The sequence below is a fragment of the Acomys russatus genome, chromosome 28 (genome assembly GCF_903995435.1).
Source record: "Acomys russatus chromosome 28, mAcoRus1.1, whole genome shotgun sequence".
NCBI classification, from domain to species: domain Eukaryota; kingdom Metazoa; phylum Chordata; class Mammalia; order Rodentia; family Muridae; genus Acomys; species Acomys russatus.
The window spans coordinates 4945813-4963440 of NC_067164.1; the positions used below are offsets into that span (position 1 = coordinate 4945813).

The 17628-nt window shown below is 44.0% G+C and overlaps 2 protein-coding genes across 2 annotated transcripts in view; one reads left to right on the plus strand and one right to left on the minus strand.

Annotated features, from left to right (window-relative positions):
- Nucleotides 1-1470, minus strand: part of Ppat (phosphoribosyl pyrophosphate amidotransferase) — a 34698-nt gene extending 33228 nt beyond the window's left edge. The window contains exon 1 of the mRNA XM_051170233.1: nt 1094-1470. Coding sequence (XP_051026190.1) covers nt 1094-1221 — 128 coding nt within the window. The 5' untranslated portion in view covers nt 1222-1470. The remainder of the gene's footprint in view (nt 1-1093) is intronic.
- A 40-nt stretch (nt 1471-1510) lies between these two features.
- On the plus strand, nt 1511-16480 carry Paics (phosphoribosylaminoimidazole carboxylase and phosphoribosylaminoimidazolesuccinocarboxamide synthase). The gene is made up of 9 exons (XM_051170234.1): nt 1511-1639; nt 1899-1965; nt 7769-7966; nt 10193-10371; nt 11646-11939; nt 12731-12814; nt 14198-14378; nt 15785-15943; nt 16163-16480. The coding sequence occupies exons 2-9, from the start codon at nt 1950-1952 to the stop codon at nt 16327-16329; spliced, it is 1278 nt and encodes a 425-aa protein (XP_051026191.1). The 5' UTR covers nt 1511-1639; nt 1899-1949; the 3' UTR covers nt 16330-16480.
- The last annotated feature ends 1148 nt before the right edge of the window (nt 16481-17628 follow it).

Here is a 17628-nt window from a genome sequence, read left to right on the forward strand (position 1 = left end):
GAAGCTGTTGCTACTGTTGCTATGAAACTTTATGATAGTTTCGGGAGACCTGCAAAACCCTAGCTTGTACTGTATTGTTTCCTTCAGCAGATTTAGACTAACTGCCAGTTAGGTCAAGTGGTAAGAAACAGAAAGATGATGGAAGCAAAGGTGGGTTTTGTTCACCTCAAAAAAACCAAAAAACAACCAAAAACCTACAGTCTCTCAGTTTTCCCAAGTAAATGTGTATCTTGACATCAAACACTACTCCTGTCAGCCAGCAATCGGAGGCAGAGGCAAGCAGAACTCTGTGAGTTCAAGGCCAGCCGGGTGAGTTCAGGTCAGCAAAGACTACATAGAGAAACCCTGTCTCGAAAAACCAAACCAAAACAAAAACCCACTACTTCTCCCCTTTAAAGAAGGGTGTTAGTGCTGACTTTTACTGCTTTTATTTATTACTAAAAGTTCACTCTCTGACTTAAGTTAATGTATCTGATATCTACTACTGCTATGGCTCACCCTGAATACGAACTAGTCCTGTTTCCCTGGATCTGAACACTAGAGTCCCCATGATTCCATAGCTATAACTACTTTCAAACTCAAGAGCCCCAAACCTATAACTGCTTTGCAGGCTGACAAGCTGCTCAATAGCTCTGTCCTTCCTTGCAAACAAAGCTCCCGCAAGCCGAAAGCCAGGCGCAAAACCACTACAAGTGTCGCAGGACCTTCACGAGCCACCACCCTACAGAAGCTTACCTCAAAAACAGCTCTAGGTTCAAAGAGAACGGAACAATTCCTTCCCAGCCTGGCTAGTGTAAGTCAACTCCTGCCTAACAAACCCGCGGGAGAGGTGCACATTCTTGCAGTTAACCAGTAAGGAACATTAGGGAGGAATGCTAGGTTAATATCTAGGCGGGCAAGGTGTACCCCACCCCCACTTGGTCTATGCCGTGCGCAGGTTCTGGTCCTGATTCGTGAAATCCACCCTCCAGGTCCAGAGCAAGCCTTCTTAGTCCTGCGGTCTCCATAGCCCGTGAGAGCTTGGAAGCGGCTCATCACGCAGAGCTGTGCAAATACTTGCCGCTCCACCCCCACCCCTCATCCTGTTGCTTACCGGTGCTGCAGCCCCACGAGTCCCAGAGTGATCACATGCGGCACATCTAGCTGCGTGGGCCACTCTCCAGAAGCGATGCACCCGAACACGCCACACTCCTCACGGATCCCCAACTCCTCCAGTTCCATGGCGCCGCCGAAAAGCACGTGTTGGGACCTGCGGCCGCGGCGTGGTCCAAGCACCAACCAGCTGTCCGCTCCGCTATAGTACGCCTCAGAAGCTCAGCGACAGACTGCCTCCTCCTTGGCCGCGGGCTAGATCCTCGCTACTGCGCGTGCCTCCAGAGGGGGCGTGACCAGCTCGGCCTCCAGCACCCGCCAATCAGCTAGGGCAAGGGGCGGGGGCGGAGCTACGGAGTCAAGGGGGTGGGGTTAGTCCGCGGGAGAGGTCGGGGAAGCTGGTCGTCCTGCACGTGGAGGTCTCCCTCACTTTCCCGCTCTCAAGTCGTAGGCGAAGAGAGTAGCGCAGCTAATCGTGTTTATCCCTCAGGAGATTTGAGTTGTGCGGCCTCCTGTTCGCACGCCTCACCCCGGCCGTCAGGACTTGGTACGCTCCGGGAAGGGGCAGCAGCCTGCGCGCCAATTTTTCACTGCCGGAGGCGGGGCCTCCCGAAACAGGGGGCGCGTCACCGCGCCTGCGCGGCGGGAAGCCTTGATGGGGGGGTGAGAGGGGAGGGGGGAGGAAAGGGAGGGTCTCGGAGGGGGCAGGGACTCGAATCCAGTGCCCAGAGCAGCCTGGGGCGTGTCTGTAACTAGTACCTCCCTTCCCCGCCCCCTGACCCTCGGTGATCTCGCTTGTTTTCTAGAAGGCCGCTTCTCTTTCCCGCGCGGTGTGCACTTCCAACCAGCCTAGGATAATGGCGACAGCTGAGGGTGAGTAACCGGCTTTCGTAGGGTCACCCAGCCCTTCATCAGAGAGCTAGCAAGCTTGGCGGGGACACGCTCGGCCCCAGGGTCGGATTGCAATCCTCCTGGCACGGTGCCCGGGCCGCTTCTCCGCCACTGCTTCTGAAGCCTGGAGCCCGCACACGTGGTCCAAGCGCTGGGAGACGTGCGTTGGGACACAAAGCACCCGGGGCCTCCCCAGATGCCCAGAAATGGCCGGAGACAGGAGTAAAAGCAGGAGAGTGGAAAGATACTCCGGAGGAGAAAAGGCCAGGAACTAGAGAGGTTCCTGGAAACTTTGTGATAAGTAGATACACAATCAAAGGCTAGCAGAATTTTTATTGTCTATTCTGATAAGACTAGTGTGTCAATCATTTCTTTTGCTGAAAAGTTAGGAATTTTAATTCTTCAAAAGTAGGTCCAGACTTTTAGGTTTGGTCGAGTGCTGATTTGGGATTACGGTTGTGGGCTAGTAACGGTCGGTCATGGCAATAACTAGTAGTCTTTGGTGCTGTGACAACTTTGGAGAGCGCCGAAATTGAAGGCAAACGGTTTCCTTGTCATGATTTATTTGATAGATTTGCAGTTAAGATAAAACTTTGTCCCTGCACGGTAAGAGCCTCGGGAAGGATAGTTCATGCTTTTTATTTTAATAAAACACTGGCCCTGGACCACAGCACAAGTTTCTAGATTAATAATGACGCCCTAGCACACTTTTCCTACCTATGGAAAGCAAAAGAAAACACCCCTGGCATTTTGGTTATATAGCTCCATAAAACTGGGACTGGGTGCCAGAATTTTTCTGAGATCAGGGTACCTGTACTTTTTTGGGTTTTCTTTTTCTTTCTTTCCTTTTTTTTTCTTTTTCTACTTTTTGGTTTTTCCAGACAGTGTCTGTAGCCTTTGTTATCCTGGACTCACTTTGTACCAAGTACTGGGATTAAATCAGACATGCACCACCTTGCCTGGCTCTGTACTTCTAAACTGCTAAACTCTCTAGAATTTTCCCTCTTTGCTCCATCTGGTTTTTCCCCCCATTTACATGTGAGTGTTTGGTACATTTGGGTCTGGAATGTACCCATCGTAGACCAGGAGGTCTGATTACCTGGAACTGGAGTTAGAGGACTCAAGATGGACTTTTATGCTTCCTAAGAAACCTTTTTTAAGGCTTAAATTTCAGTCCATGAAACAGTCTCAAACCTCGTCAGTCTGTTCATTTCTAGGGTTGAGCTTGGTATGTGTGTGCTGTTGAAACATGGTCTCTCTCGGTAGCCTAGGCTACCCTGGAACCTCCTAGTACTTGCTGACATTAAAGGCATGCTCGGCTTGCTTATTACTCTCTAACATTGTCATACTTTAAGTATATGCTTCCCTTATATTTTCTTTTCTATTCGTTTTTGAGATTATAATTACATTTCTCCCTTTCCGCCCTCCCATAGACACTTTGCCCACTCACCTTTAAATTCATGGCCTCTTTTTTTTTTTTTTTTTTTTTTTTAAGATTTATTTATTTATTATGTATACAGTGCTCTGCCTGCACGTACACCTACAGTTCAGAAGAGGGCATCGGGTTCATGAGCCACCATGTGGTTGCTGGGAATTGAACTCAGGACCTCTGGAAGAGCAGACAGTGCTCTCAACCACTGAGCCATCTCTCCAGGCCCCTCATGGCCTCTTTTTTTTTTACTGTTAATGCATGCATATATGTATGTATGTGTGTATATATCTATATATTCCTAAGAACAAACTACATGGCCTTATAACGTTATTTGTACCTCTGTTTTCAGGGCAGGAAGATCACCTTTCCTGACTCCAGCTTTCCCCAGTTGCCTGTACCTGTTTTTCTCCATCCACTTTGGCATGTCCGTTGGTGCCTTCCTTGCTCAGCTCACATTTGAACAGTAAACTCCCTGTTTCTCGGGCTTTTGCAATCTTTCCAGCCCCTCTTCCACGGTGTTCTCTGAGCCTTAGATACAGGAGTGTTTCATAGATGTAAGAATTGGGACTGGGCTCCAAGCCTCCTATATTTTTTTGTACTCATTTAAAATCACATAGGCTAGGTGATGAATATCGATGTGAGTAAAATTTAGAACGGTAGGTGGAAACTTTTAGTTTGCCTGCTTAATTTCGTCTTAGCCTATTCTGTTTGAGATTTGGACCAAACTCATTGTGTAGCAGAAGCTGGACTTGAACATTTGCTTTTCCCTCAGAATACTGGAATCACAGGTGCCAGGCTTTATTTTAGTCTATTTAAATTTTTATATTTTTTTAAAGGTCTGTTAATTGCGGGGGAGGGGGAGCTTCTGTGTGTTGCCTGCCTATCCTTGTGTGTACCACATGTGACATGTGCCCCTGGTGCTGACAAGGGTCAGAAGACGGTGTCCAGATCTAGACTTTAGAGTGGTTGTGAGCCACTATGTAGATGTTGGAAACTGAACCTGGATCCTCTGCAAAACAGCAAATGTCCTTACTTGCTGAGCCATCTCTCTTTTACTGTGTATCTGTGTGCATATGTGTACTCATGCACAGATGCTCATGGAGACCAGGCCCTGCCTTGGAGCTGGAATACAGTTGAATGTGAGCTGCCATACAGTGTGGCTCTGGGAGCTGACTTTGGGTCTTATAGGCAAGAGCAGTTTCATCTTTCCAAGTCTTTTTGGTTTTTCAAGACAGGGTTTCTCTGTGTAGCCTTGGCTGTCTTGGATTCACTTTGTAGACCAGCCTGGCCTTGAACTCGATCCGCCTGCCTCTGCCTCCCGAGTGCTGGGATTAAAGGCGTGCGCCACCACCCCCCCCCCCCCACCCCCCAGCTTAAATACAAGTCTTGACTAAAACTCTAATGCCTTTCAAACCAAATCTGTCTTGAGTCTGTCCGCTGCTCTTTCCTTAGTACTTAGCTGCCCTGTGGTTGTCTGGTCAACTCTATATGGCGGATGAAGCAAGGTGAGGGAGTAGTGAACTAAATAGAAGGCAACAGTGTGTCAGGCCTAGCATGGAGGTTTTCAGAGGGACTGGGAACTAGGCATGAAATACAAATAACTTAAAAGTTCTAGAAGGGAAACAGAGAAATAAGTTTCGAGCTCAAACTGGAGCTCTCCCCTTTGGTGCTTTTTTAAACCTTGTTAATTCTTCTGGACATTAGGTTAGAACGATGGTGATTCGCCCTGTAAATCAGTGGCAACAATTGGCCAAATTACTCATCACTAGGGCCAACCCAGAATCAAAGTTAGCATAGTTGGGGGGAAAAGAAAAATTACACCTATTTAGTGCTAACTAGGATTGTGATCTCAGATACCCAAAGGCCAGTAGCTTTGAATGGTGTATTAAGTTTTTACAAAATGCCTTTTTTTTTTTTTTTTTTTTTTTTTTTTTTTTTTTTTTTTACCATTTTAAACCATAAGAACGCTTGATAAACAAGTCAGTGCTACCAGAAGTTAGGTTTTCTCATAATAAGAAAATTATGTCTCTGGGTAGTTTGGGCCAAAGAGTCAGTTTATTGTGTAAGTAAGGGGGTTGTAAAAATAACATTCCAGAAACAGATTGTTCCAGTGCAGAGGTTGTGGCCAATTACACCCCCCACCCCACCCCACCCTCATAGTCCATCACAAGTAAAATGTGGTCCAACGGGGGACTGCCTCCTACATCTGTTCTAAGTACACTGGACCAGTGATAGGCCATTGATTTTCTTCTTGGACACTTAACTTGGTTTCCTGTGCCTGGTGGTGTGACCTGAGCAACTCTTCAGGTTTGTTCTGGTTTTTTGTTTTGTTTTGTTTTTTTCCATGTAGGGTCTCCTGATGTGATTGCCTGTCCTAGAACTATGTGGAACAGGCTGACCTCCCAGCTAACTGTTATTTGCTGTTCGTTCTACCTGCTTGGCTGCTGTTTCACCACTGCCAATCTGCACATAACTAAGCACTAAGTGCTTAGCCGTGCTGGCCTGCTCTACTACGCTTGTGCAACTTGGTCTTGCCTCTTTAAATTGCTCCTTGTTAAATTTTGGTCATTTTTCAGTTCTCCATCTAGCTTTTACTTTGTTCTAGACTCCTCTGGCGAAAAGTGGCCCAACTGTGAATACAGGATCCCCTAGTCTCTACTTCATATTCTTTTCATTAGGACTTCTTATTTATTGCCAGCTTCCTTCAAGGCGTAGGTCCCTTGAGAACAGAAACTAGATGTCATTTGCTGTGCCTGGCGCACACGCTGGAGAAGTCCTGCGGATCCGTGTGTTCTGGGAACACGAGGAGCAGCTCCCTGCGCCTTTAAACTTCGCTTACTTTTGAGTTTCTTGTAAATCATTCTAATGTAGAAGTCCAGTATTCCCTAGGTCTTGTGACTAACATTAAAATTGGGTGCTTTTGTCTGGTCTGGTGATGCACATCTTTAATCACAGTGGAAGGCAGGTTAATCTTTGGGTTTGACGTTAGCCTAGTCTAGAAAGGGCATTCCAGGCTAGCCAGGGCTATGGAGTTGAGACCCTGTCTCAGGGGAAGCAAAGGAAAAAAAAAAAATGCTTTTGTACTGTGCTCACTTCTTCCATTACGTCCTCAGTAAAGAGGGCACTGATGACCAAGGATTGAGCAAGCAGGCTAATGGAAATGTAAACAGAGGTGAGCCTCCTGTTGCCCCTATGCCTAGTGGGGGTGTGACCACCTTCAGACTTTAACATCATAAAAATGTCTCGGGTTAGGGTTTGGATTTGTTTGTTTTTCCTTTTGTATTAGACTTTCAACCTAGACCTTGAATGTATTAGGCTATGACCTGACAACACCCCTCACCCCCCAAACTTCACTGAGCTATGACCCCTGTCACTGCCTCTACTGAGTGAAGGAGCCTCTTACACATTAATTTAAAATAAAGAAATTGTTCTGAATTTTCCCATTTAGCATGCTATGAAAAGTCTGGTGGGGGGAAGCATTTTTCTCCTGTTAGTTTAAGTAATGTATTATAGTTGTGTTGCAAAATAATACTGGTACGGTTACATTAATTTTAGTTGTTTCCATTCAAAGACAAGCTGATAGTAGAGAAAGCATGGTGTTGATATCAGAAGATTTGGAATTATTTATAGTTCTGCATATGCAGAGCTCAACTTTTGTGAGCCTTGGGGTTTTGGGTTGTTTTTTTGTTTTTGTTTTGTTTTGTTTTTTTCCCCACTTTTTGATTCCTTGTGAGTTTCTCATTTTGCACCCAGTCCTGTTCATCTTCCTGTCCCCTCATATCTGCTCTTCACCCTCATTCTCCCCCAAAATAAAAACACAAATAAACAACAACAAAAAACAAAGCAAAAAAAAAAAAAAAAAGAACTCATGGAAGTTATAGTATGTCACTGTATCCCACAGTATGTCCCTCTGTCCACACATCTTCATTTGCATTGAAATGTGTCTGGCCTGAGATCTCTGGCTTCTGTGATACCATCAATACTGTATCCTGCCCTGTATAGAGGAGATCCTTTAGCCCTGGGTCAGCCAGTAACCACCGCTGCCCTACCTACCACCCCACCACCTCATGGCCCTCCCCAGTGCTGCAGCTGACTAGGGGCAAGGTCAGTTTACTTGCTATCATGACTCTCCCAGCTGCCTGCAGAGGTGAAGGGCACCCCACCCAGGCCACCTCCAAACACAAAATTACATGATATATGTGGAAAATACCTTAGGGTATAAAGTTCTCTACAAATGGTTTTTATTAACTTTTACTGATATTAATCACTGTTTATGCAGTGATTCAACATTTTAGCTGATTCTTCAATATTTGGGAAAACTTCTTGGAATCTGATATAATTCTATCTCCACAGTACTGAACATCGGGAAGAAACTCTATGAGGGTAAAACAAAAGAAGTCTATGAATTGTTAGATAATCCAGGAAGAGTGCTCCTGCAGTCCAAGGACCAGATTACTGCAGGAAATGCCGCTAGAAAGAATCACCTGGAAGGCAAAGCTGCAATCTCCAATAAGATCACCAGCTGCATTTTTCAGTTGTTGCAGGAGGCCGGTGAGTACTTCCTTTGTGTCTTTCATATTGCTTGTTTTCACGGGGAGAAATTATTTGGAGCAAGAACATATTATACTTCTGGCGTGTTTCATCACATCAAAAGCAGGTAGCCGGCTCTTAGTCTGGGGGGTGGCTGTGTTAAGGGTCTCTAGAACAGTTCACCGTTTGGGAAGTGGTGGTGGTTTAGTTCATAAAACCCCTGAGCTCGGGATAGCCCAGGGATTACAGTACTTGCTTAGCATGCACAGAGCCTGAGTTGAATTCAGTCTCCATTATTACCCACTGTCTTAGTTACTTTGCTGTTAGTGCGACCAAGGCAACCAGGGAGTAGAGCCCATGACCAGCATGGCCGGAGTATGGCCACAAACAGGCAAGGCACCAGAGCAGTAGCTAAGAGCTTACACTGCAAGCAGGAGGCAGAGAGCTAACTGGGCACAACTTGGGCTTTTGAAACATCAAAGCCTGTGCCGAGGACAGACTTTCTCCAACGAGGTCACATCTCCCAACGAGTTCCACCAACTAGGAACCAAGCGTTCAAACCACCACCTCCCACAGAGAAAAGAGTTTTAGAGAAAGTAACCAACAGGTTGCTACAATCTTCATCAGTCACGGGAAACATCAGTGTAACTTCCAAATAATAACCTGAATTTGCTCCCTGGAATGTTCTGTCTGTTGGAGACAGTTCAGTTTTGGGTTGTTTTGTTTTGTTGAGACAGGGTTTCTCTGTGTGGCCTTGGTTGTCCTGGACTTCCTTTGGCCTTGAAATGAGTCCCTCTGCCTCTGCCTCCCGAGTGCTGGGATTAAAGGTGTCCACCACCATGCCCGGCCTCAGGTCAGAATTTTTTAAGTCCTTCTTTTGCTTGTAAACCCTGAGACGTATTTGAAAATAGCAGCTGTGCCTCTCTGTCCTGTTCTAAGTATAAGGGATGGGGCTGAACAGAGGTCGACCTTGTGAAAATCTGAAGATTTTTTCTTGCATTGGAGAAGTTAAAAGATACAACTAAAACTAGAACGTGTATATGGAACATTGCAACGAAGGAAGGGGAATTAGGGTTTTTTTATAATAAAATATTTTATTTTACATATTATATATTACTTTTACAATAAATTATATTTTTGTAATAGACATTATTTTTATTTGGGTCATAAGGTCTTGTTGCTTTCCAAGTTGTTTTATGTGTATGTGCTGAAGTGTATGTAGCTGCACCCCAATACGTGGATGAGCCCTCTGGTGTCAGAAGAGAGCATCCAGTCCCTTGCGGCTACTTACAGGTGGTTGTGGACCACACCCAGCTCCTCTGCTCTTAGTAAATTAGTCTTAACTAGAGATCCACCTGTCCAGCCCTGAGTATGATATACTATCAAAGAGATTGTTAGTTTCCAAGGTCACCACATAAAACTGTTTCCATTCCAAACGGCTCTCAGGCTTAGCTTTTCAGTAACAGTGGGAGAATGGAAGAACACATATTTCCTGTGCTATTGGCTGGAGTAACTGCACTATTCCTGACACTACCTGATGGATGCCTTTTCCAAAGATTATTTAAGCATTAAAAGAAAAGGCATCTTCCAAATATCGGGCTGTGCTGATTGATAAGTAAATCAGTCTGTAAGGATTAATATAATAATGAACTGTAGACATGAGAATTCTGTAGTCAGGTTAGCTTTTGGTGTAATTTAATGCCTCTTGGATGGTTTATGTGCCTTCTACAAAGGTACACAGTTAGTAGTGGGGAGATTTGCCATGTGATGTTAAAATGAAATTCTGATACTTTGATAAAATAATAGAAAAACATCTTGTTTACCTTTTACGATTTTTGTTTCTTGATTACGTATGCCTGTATATGGGTGTGTACATTTGAGCACATGCCATAGCAGGTCAGAAACACTGGATCCCCTGGACTTACTGTGTGCTGGCAGCTGAACTCTGGTCCTAGGATAGCAGTAAGCGTTCTTGGCCTCTGAGCCATCTCTCTAATCCCACGGTGCCACTCAGTTTTGACAGGTGTTTTGAGTTGGCTACGCAGGTAAAGCCCTTGCTGTGCAGGTCTCACCTTCTGGGTTCAACCCCAGAAACTACGTAAAGAGGGACAAGCCGGCTCTGGACTGCACTACGTGTGCATCAGAGTGGGTGGAGAGAGAGAAGGGTGGGGACTTTGTTCTTTAGGTTCTGCCTACCTTTAAAGAAAAATTGATTGCTTTCCCCCCTCTTTTATCGTCAATGTGTAGGTATCAAAACTGCTTTTACCAGGCAATATGGGGAGACTGCTTTCATTGCGCCCCAATGTGAGATGATTCCAATTGAATGGGTATGCCGAAGAATTGCAACTGGATCTTTTCTCAAAAGAAACCCTGGGGTACAGGAGGGGTATAAGTTTTACCCACCAAAAGTTGAGATGTTCTTCAAGGTAATTGCTTTAAAAAGTCATCTGATATTGCACGTGTCATACAGAAATTTATGTCAATAATATATACTTACATTAACAACAATAAGTCAGGTTTGGGGGGAATCTGTGAAAATGTTTTTTGACGAGGTTGATTAATAAAAATAAATTGGAGGGACGGCTCAGCAGTCAGGAGTACTGGCCACTCTTCTAAAGGACCCACACTCACATGGTGGCTCATAACTGTCTAGCTCCAAGAATCTCACAGTGTCTTCTGGCCTGCAGGTGCATACATGCAGGCAAACACCCATACTTCCTGATAAATAACATTTACAGGAAAGAAGGGGCATGGAAGGGTTACTATTTCAAGGCCACCCTGCACGTTTTTATATAATCGGGGGAGAGGGGATGATTTTTGTTTTTGTTATGAGACAGGTTTCTCTGTGTAGCCCAGGCTGCCCTCGAACTCAAGTTTTGCTTACCAAGTGCTAGGATTTTACAGATTTAATTATTATGTATAACAATTATACAGTTAACTGCCTTAAAATGCAGTATTGACATTGTTTTCAAACTAGATGTAGATAATGCACACATACGCAGGTGAAGCATTCATACACAAAGCCTGCTTTACAGGAGAGGACAGATTGGAATGAAGTATTTCATTACCTAGAGTGAGTTGCTTGTTTAAATAACTTAAAAGAATTATTAAAAGTAAACAGACTAGGGCCTGGATAGATGGCTCAGCAGTTAAGAGCGCTTGCTCAGGGTTCACTTCCCAGCTGCCATATGACTACTCACAACTGCCTGTAATGCCATGTCCAGGGTTTACACTTCCCTCTTCTGCTTCTATGGTACAGGTGCACACATAGTGCACAAATGGCGTGTGTACAGGCAAAACACACAGGCCTAAAAAGAAAAGTGATGATTTTCCTTTTTTGGTTTTTCGAGACAAGGTTTCTCTGTGTATCCTTGCCTGTCCTAGACTCACTTTGTAGACCAGGCTGGCCTCGAACTCACAGTGATCCTCCTGCCTCTGCCTCCCAAGTGCTGGGATTAAAGGCATGGGCCACCATGCCTGGCTAAAGTAATGACTTTTTTTAAGTGGTCAAATTAGGGCTAGAGTGGCTGCTCAGCAGTTGCTACTTTTCTAAAGAACTAGAATTTGGTCTCATCTTCACACATGCAATGCACATGTACACAAAGGCACAAATTACAGTAATTTTTAAGTCGACTTAGTAATTACTTGAATCATAGGGTGTTCTTGTAGAAAATTAACTATATTGCTATTTCATTCTCAGGATGATGCCAATAATGACCCCCAATGGTCTGAGGAGCAACTCATTGCCGCAAAGTTTTGCTTTGCTGGGCTTGTTATAGGCCAGACTGAAGTTGACATCATGAGTCATGCCACACAAGCTATTTTTGAAATCCTGGAGCGATCCTGGCTGCCCCAGAACTGTACGCTGGTTGATATGAAGATTGAATTTGGGGTTGATGTAACCACCAAAGAGATTGTTCTTGCCGATGTTATCGATAATGATTCCTGGAGGCTCTGGCCGGCGGGAGATCGGAGCCAGCAGAAAGACAAACAGGTATGCTGTGCTTTGAGCTTGTTACCCCGTGAGCCGAGCTGTGGCAGAGGTGAAGGGGGCAAGGATAGTGGTCTGGGTCGTTGATAAATGTTTACTTTTAAAAATCCTGTCTCAGCCGGGCGTGGTGGCGCACGCCTTTAATCCCAGCACTTGGGAGGCAGAGGCAGGCTGATGGCTGTGAGTTCGAGGCCAGCCTGGTCTACAAAGTGAGTCTAGGACAGCCAAGGCTACACAGAGAAACCCTGTCTGGGGGAGGGGGCGAGAATCCTGTCTCTACTGGAGATAGAGCACAGTAGCAGGGCACTCGCATAGCGTGCACAAGGCCCTGGATTCGGCCTTCAATACCAAAACAGTAAAAGTAAGCAACGACGTCTCATTTGGTGGTAAGCAGTGCTTTTAGCACGTAAAGCACATTCTTGTAGTTAGCATCTTCAGGTTCTGAAACTGTAAAGGAACAAGTGCCCTTGTTTAATAAGTATCTTCACAACATCAAGACTAAGAGACAGATAGGGCCTGTCAAGAGGCTTTGTTTCTCCTAGCAAAAGCAAGATCCTGTCTGTACACATTTTAATTCTTAAGTCAGTTATAATTGCTAATGAAGAAAGCATTTGACCTTAAAGGAAAGCTAACTGAAAGCTACTGACTGAACTTTTTCATTGAAAAAAAAAATCTGTATATCTAGGTGCATTTTCACATACAAACTTGTCATAATCTCTACTTGAAGAAAGGAAGCAAGTGTTTTAAGGTAGCAAGAGAAAATTATCTTCTAAACTTTCTGTTTTATTTCCTAGTCTTACCGTGACCTCAAAGAAGTAACTCCGGAAGGACTCCAGATGGTAAAGAAAAACTTTGAGTGGGTTGCGGACCGAGTGCAGGTAATTCTTTAGCAAACCTGTAATATAAATATATATATATATATATATATATATATATATATATATATATATATATATATATATATATATATATATTTTTTTTTTTTTTTTTTTTTTTTTTTTTTTTTTTTTTTTTAATGACATCATTGGGCTGAGGAAGTAGCTCGGTATTTGGTAAAGTGCTTGCTTGCTTTGCAAGCATGAAGACCTGACTTTGATTCTCCAGCACCCATGTAAAACAGAAAGAAGCATACATTTGTAATCCGAAGGTTGGCATTGGGGTCAGGAGGGCCACTGGACCTCTTGTGTTAACATACTCAGCAGGTTCTAGACCACTGACAGTCCTTTTCTTAGAAAAAACAAAAGTAGATTGGTTGACAAGATGCTACACTATCCCCATACCTTTTCAGTGCCCAGAACCATGGGAGGGGAAAGGGAAAAGGTGCGTTCAGAAAGTGCTCTGGCCTCCACATTTCTGCACACACATACACAAAAGTAAATTGAAATTTTTTAAATTAAAGAGAAAAGGCTGGGTGGTGCCTGAGGAATATCTGAAGTTGTCCTCTGCGTTCCCTATGTTTGTACATACACAGCAAAAATGAAAAATGTCTCAAGCCAGCTGTGATGGAGCACACTGACAATCCCAGCTCCTCTGGAGGCTAAGACATGAGGGTTTCACATTCCAGGCCAGTGTGGAACTGATTCAGTGAAACTGAAAAAAAAAAAGAAACCTTTGTTCCAAAATAAAATGTGAGAGACGTTTTGCATCGTTTTTTCGGTGACTTTGAAGGGAAGGAACACCTTGAGGACTATGCAGCCAGGCTTCCTTACAGATAGGCCAGACCTCTCCACAACTCTGATAACCCTAGCGTTCCCAGAGTCTGGCGTGGAGACCTGGACTCCTGTTTCTAGCTCCTGTGTCACTTTAATTCTTACAGCGTTGCTGCTATGAATTCACCGAGAGCTGGATGGGACTCGTTGTGAATCATAAGCACTTAGAAGACTGTTTTCAACTAGTGTATATTTAGAGTTCAAAGCAACCTCATTCGGTTGATTATACCATGAAGGTTCAACAGAATGTGCTGGAACCTGCCCTGAAAGACTCCTTACTGTTCCCTGACTGTTAAGAGGCTTGTTACCTTCATAACATAATTTGTCTGATGATAAGTCTTAGCTGTAGGCAGGTAAGGTGGTACACACCTATGGTCCTATCACCCAGAAGGCAGTAGGATTGTAAGCCTGAGCTATATAACCAGTCCCTGTCTCAATTTAAAGCATCTATGTGCTCAGCAACCCCAAACACACAAAAATAGAGGAAGCAGACTCTGTTACATTGAGTATTTACCCATTTTGTCTTTTTCATATTTCTCTTTTCTTTTCCAGTTGCTTCTGAAGTCGGACAGCCAGTGCAGGGTTGTAGTGCTGATGGGTTCAACTTCTGACCTTGGTCACTGTGAGAAAATTAAGAAGGCTTGTGGAAATTTTGGGATTCCATGTGAACTTCGAGTGACATCTGCCCATAAAGGACCAGATGAAACTCTGAGGATTAAAGCAGAATATGAAGGTAAACTGAACATTACCAGACAGTTTCGGGCATTTCTGATTTGGGTAAGACATTTTGGAATACATATTTTAATAATAATGGTTAAGAACATTTCCAAGGAAAATCATATGTATACTTTTATTACACTTATCTCCAGGGATGCTTTAGAAGCCTATAAAAGAACAGGGAAAGGGGACTTAAAATATAAATGTGGAGGGGCTGAAGAGATGCCTCAGCTGGATCCCCAGCACCACCTCAGGATCTCACAGCTGCCTGTAACTCCAGTTCCGTGCTCTCTGACAACCTGTGGCCTCTGGTCACCTGCATGGATGTGATGCACATAAACTCTTGGAGGCACACATGCTTACAATTTAATATTATATATATATCTTTAAAATGGTCTACACAACCATGTGTGGTTCCAGCCATACGGGAATCTGTCACCCTCTTCTGGCCACGAAAGTACAAGCATGGTGGTGGCACACACCTTTTATCCCAGCACTCGGGAGGCAGAGGCAGGCAGATCTCTGGGAGTTCAAGGCCTGCCTGGTCTACAAAGCAAGTCCAGGACAGCCAAGGCTACACAGGGAAGCTCTGTCTCGTGGAGAAAAACAAAAACAAACAAAACAGGAGTAGGTACCACACCTGTAATCCTAACCGTTGGGAGGATAAAACAAGATTTCTGTACATATGAGGTGAGTCAGAGTCAGACCCCATGTTGAATACGTCACACTTCTTAAAGAGATTGAAATCTGTCTGTGCTCTTTTGGTATTGGTTTTTGATATTAGAAATGAGTGAGCCTGTAGTCTCAAGTGTGCAAAACACTTGAACTGTGGGTGCTGTGCTGTACTCCATGTACCCTAGCACCCAGGGACTGTGTTATTCAGGAAGTATCCACAAAATCTCTAATCATGTGAGTCTCCTGGTGGGCACCCTGTTAAGAATGACTCAACATGAAAGATAGCTGTTCCATTGCTGAGGTTCTTCATTTTGCTCAGTCTAAGCAGCAACAGCAGAAGGAGGCGATGAGCCACACATTCCCTTTAGACAGTAGATCTCAGAAATGGCCAAACCTAGTCAACCTCAGTTATTGCTTACTATACAGTTAGGAGACACGGTGTTGAACCTCACATTTTGAATTTATATGTAGTCCATTATCTTTAAGATATTATTTCTATAGCAGACTATCAAAGATTCAAAGTTCTCTTTATATTTATCCTTACTGTGTAAGTGTAGACAGATGCATCTACCAGTTGTAACCGTCAATCCCATATGGGTTGCAGAGGCCAACCAAGCAATTCCTCAGGCTTGGCAGCAATGTCCCCCTTAACCCACCGAACAGTCTCACCTGCCCTGCATTGTTTGTTCCTCACTGCTGTTATTGTCAACAAAACAAAAGGACCTGACTATCTTTCAATTTCCCTAGGGGACGGCATACCTACTGTGTTTGTTGCAGTGGCGGGCAGAAGCAATGGTCTGGGCCCAGTGATGTCTGGTAATACCGCATATCCAGTTATCAGCTGTCCTCCCATCACGCCAGACTGGGGTGCTCAGGATGTGTGGTCATCCCTTCGGCTGCCCAGTGGTAAGCCCTTACAAGCTTTTCCTACTGCATGTATACTCAACATTTCAAGATGCAATCTCAGTGTCTTTACCCAGCTTCATCTATTAGTATTTTATTACATATTTTAGCCACAGCCTAACATTTTAAATCAGGTTTTTTTAAAAAATGATTTTATATTTATATGCTTAGTATGCATCTCTAAAATAAACCGCTAACTCATTTTTCTCTCTTTCCTGATAGGTCTTGGCTGCTCAACTATCCTTTCTCCAGAAGGATCCGCCCAGTTTGCTGCTCAGATATTTGGGTTGAACAACCATTTGGTGTGGGCCAAACTTCGAGCGAGCATACTGAACACGTGGATATCCTTAAAGCAAGCTGACAAGAAAATCAGAGAATCCCATTTGTAAAAAAGCAATTTGGTTTTCAGGAGAAAAGTTACATATTCCTAGTTTGGATTTAAAAAATCAAGCAAAAATGATTTCACATTAGGGAACAAACAGATGGTCCTCTAGATTAATGGGTTGACTTGTCAGTGGATGTTATTAATGTCTTCTAGCTCTGAACTGTGATGTGTCCCTGTGACTTCAGCTCTCCAGAGGCTGAGGCAACAGGATCACAAAGTTCAAGTTCAGCCTGAACTATGTATTGAAAAAAAAATCTTTGTAGTTAGTAAAATGGGTATAACTCTGCTAGATTACATCTCACACTGTGATCATTGTTGGGTAGGTATGTAATGTGGGGGCTAGAGCAATGTCTCTGGTTTAAGAACCAGCTGGGATCATCTGCGGAGGGCCTGGCTGGTTCCCTATGCACCTGCTGTCAAATACTTTGCACCATGCACACACATGAGCACACACAAATAATTAAAAATAAAAAAAGTACATTATTACATGAATCTCTAGGTAAGGACTGTATTTGTGCTTTGTTGGGGTTTGTTTTTACAGTGGTGAGGAAACCCTGGGGCCTTGCAAATGCTAGGCAAGTAATTACCTCTGAGTTTCACCTTTAACTCTGGTTTGGGTTGGTTTTTTGTTTGTTTGTCTGTTTTTTAAGAAATTGAGATGGGGTAGAAGAGACACATAAGATGGAAGAGATGGAAAGAGCTTTTTCCTGTATTTTATGTATTAGGACAATGCAGTCATCTTGCCGTTCCAGGAAAAGACTGAGTAAATACTGCTTAGCCCTTAAACTAACATTGGTAGGTAACTTTATAGGTCCTAAACTTTTATTTTCTGGTAAAAACATTTTAGCCACACTTATAATTATCATCCTACCACTGCTTTCACATTTCAGTTTGTAATCACAGTTAGGCGTGGGGGCAGGCTGGTGGGTTGTTCTGCTGGTGTGTATCTGGACAACGGGCCAGATTCACTTCTGTAGGTGCAGATATTACTAGAAAATCCAAGTTTGTGTTTCATGAGGCTTAGCTGTAGATTCCATCACATGCGTGTGTTAGGGAAGCAGGTCTCACGTTCACCTCTCCTCTGCTGTCTCCTGCACCTTGGGGACCTTCAGTAGTCTTGAACATGCTTACTCCATGTGGCTTGAGGTTTTTGTGCTGCCTTTCACTGCCAACTGCCATGCCAACATGGTGAGGGGGCAGAATTGTAGGTTACAGAGTTTGTATGAGTGAACATGGTGTTATTTCGCTGTAATTTTTTTCTTCAGTATTTGGAAATAGAGGGGTACACTGTCCTACATGTCAC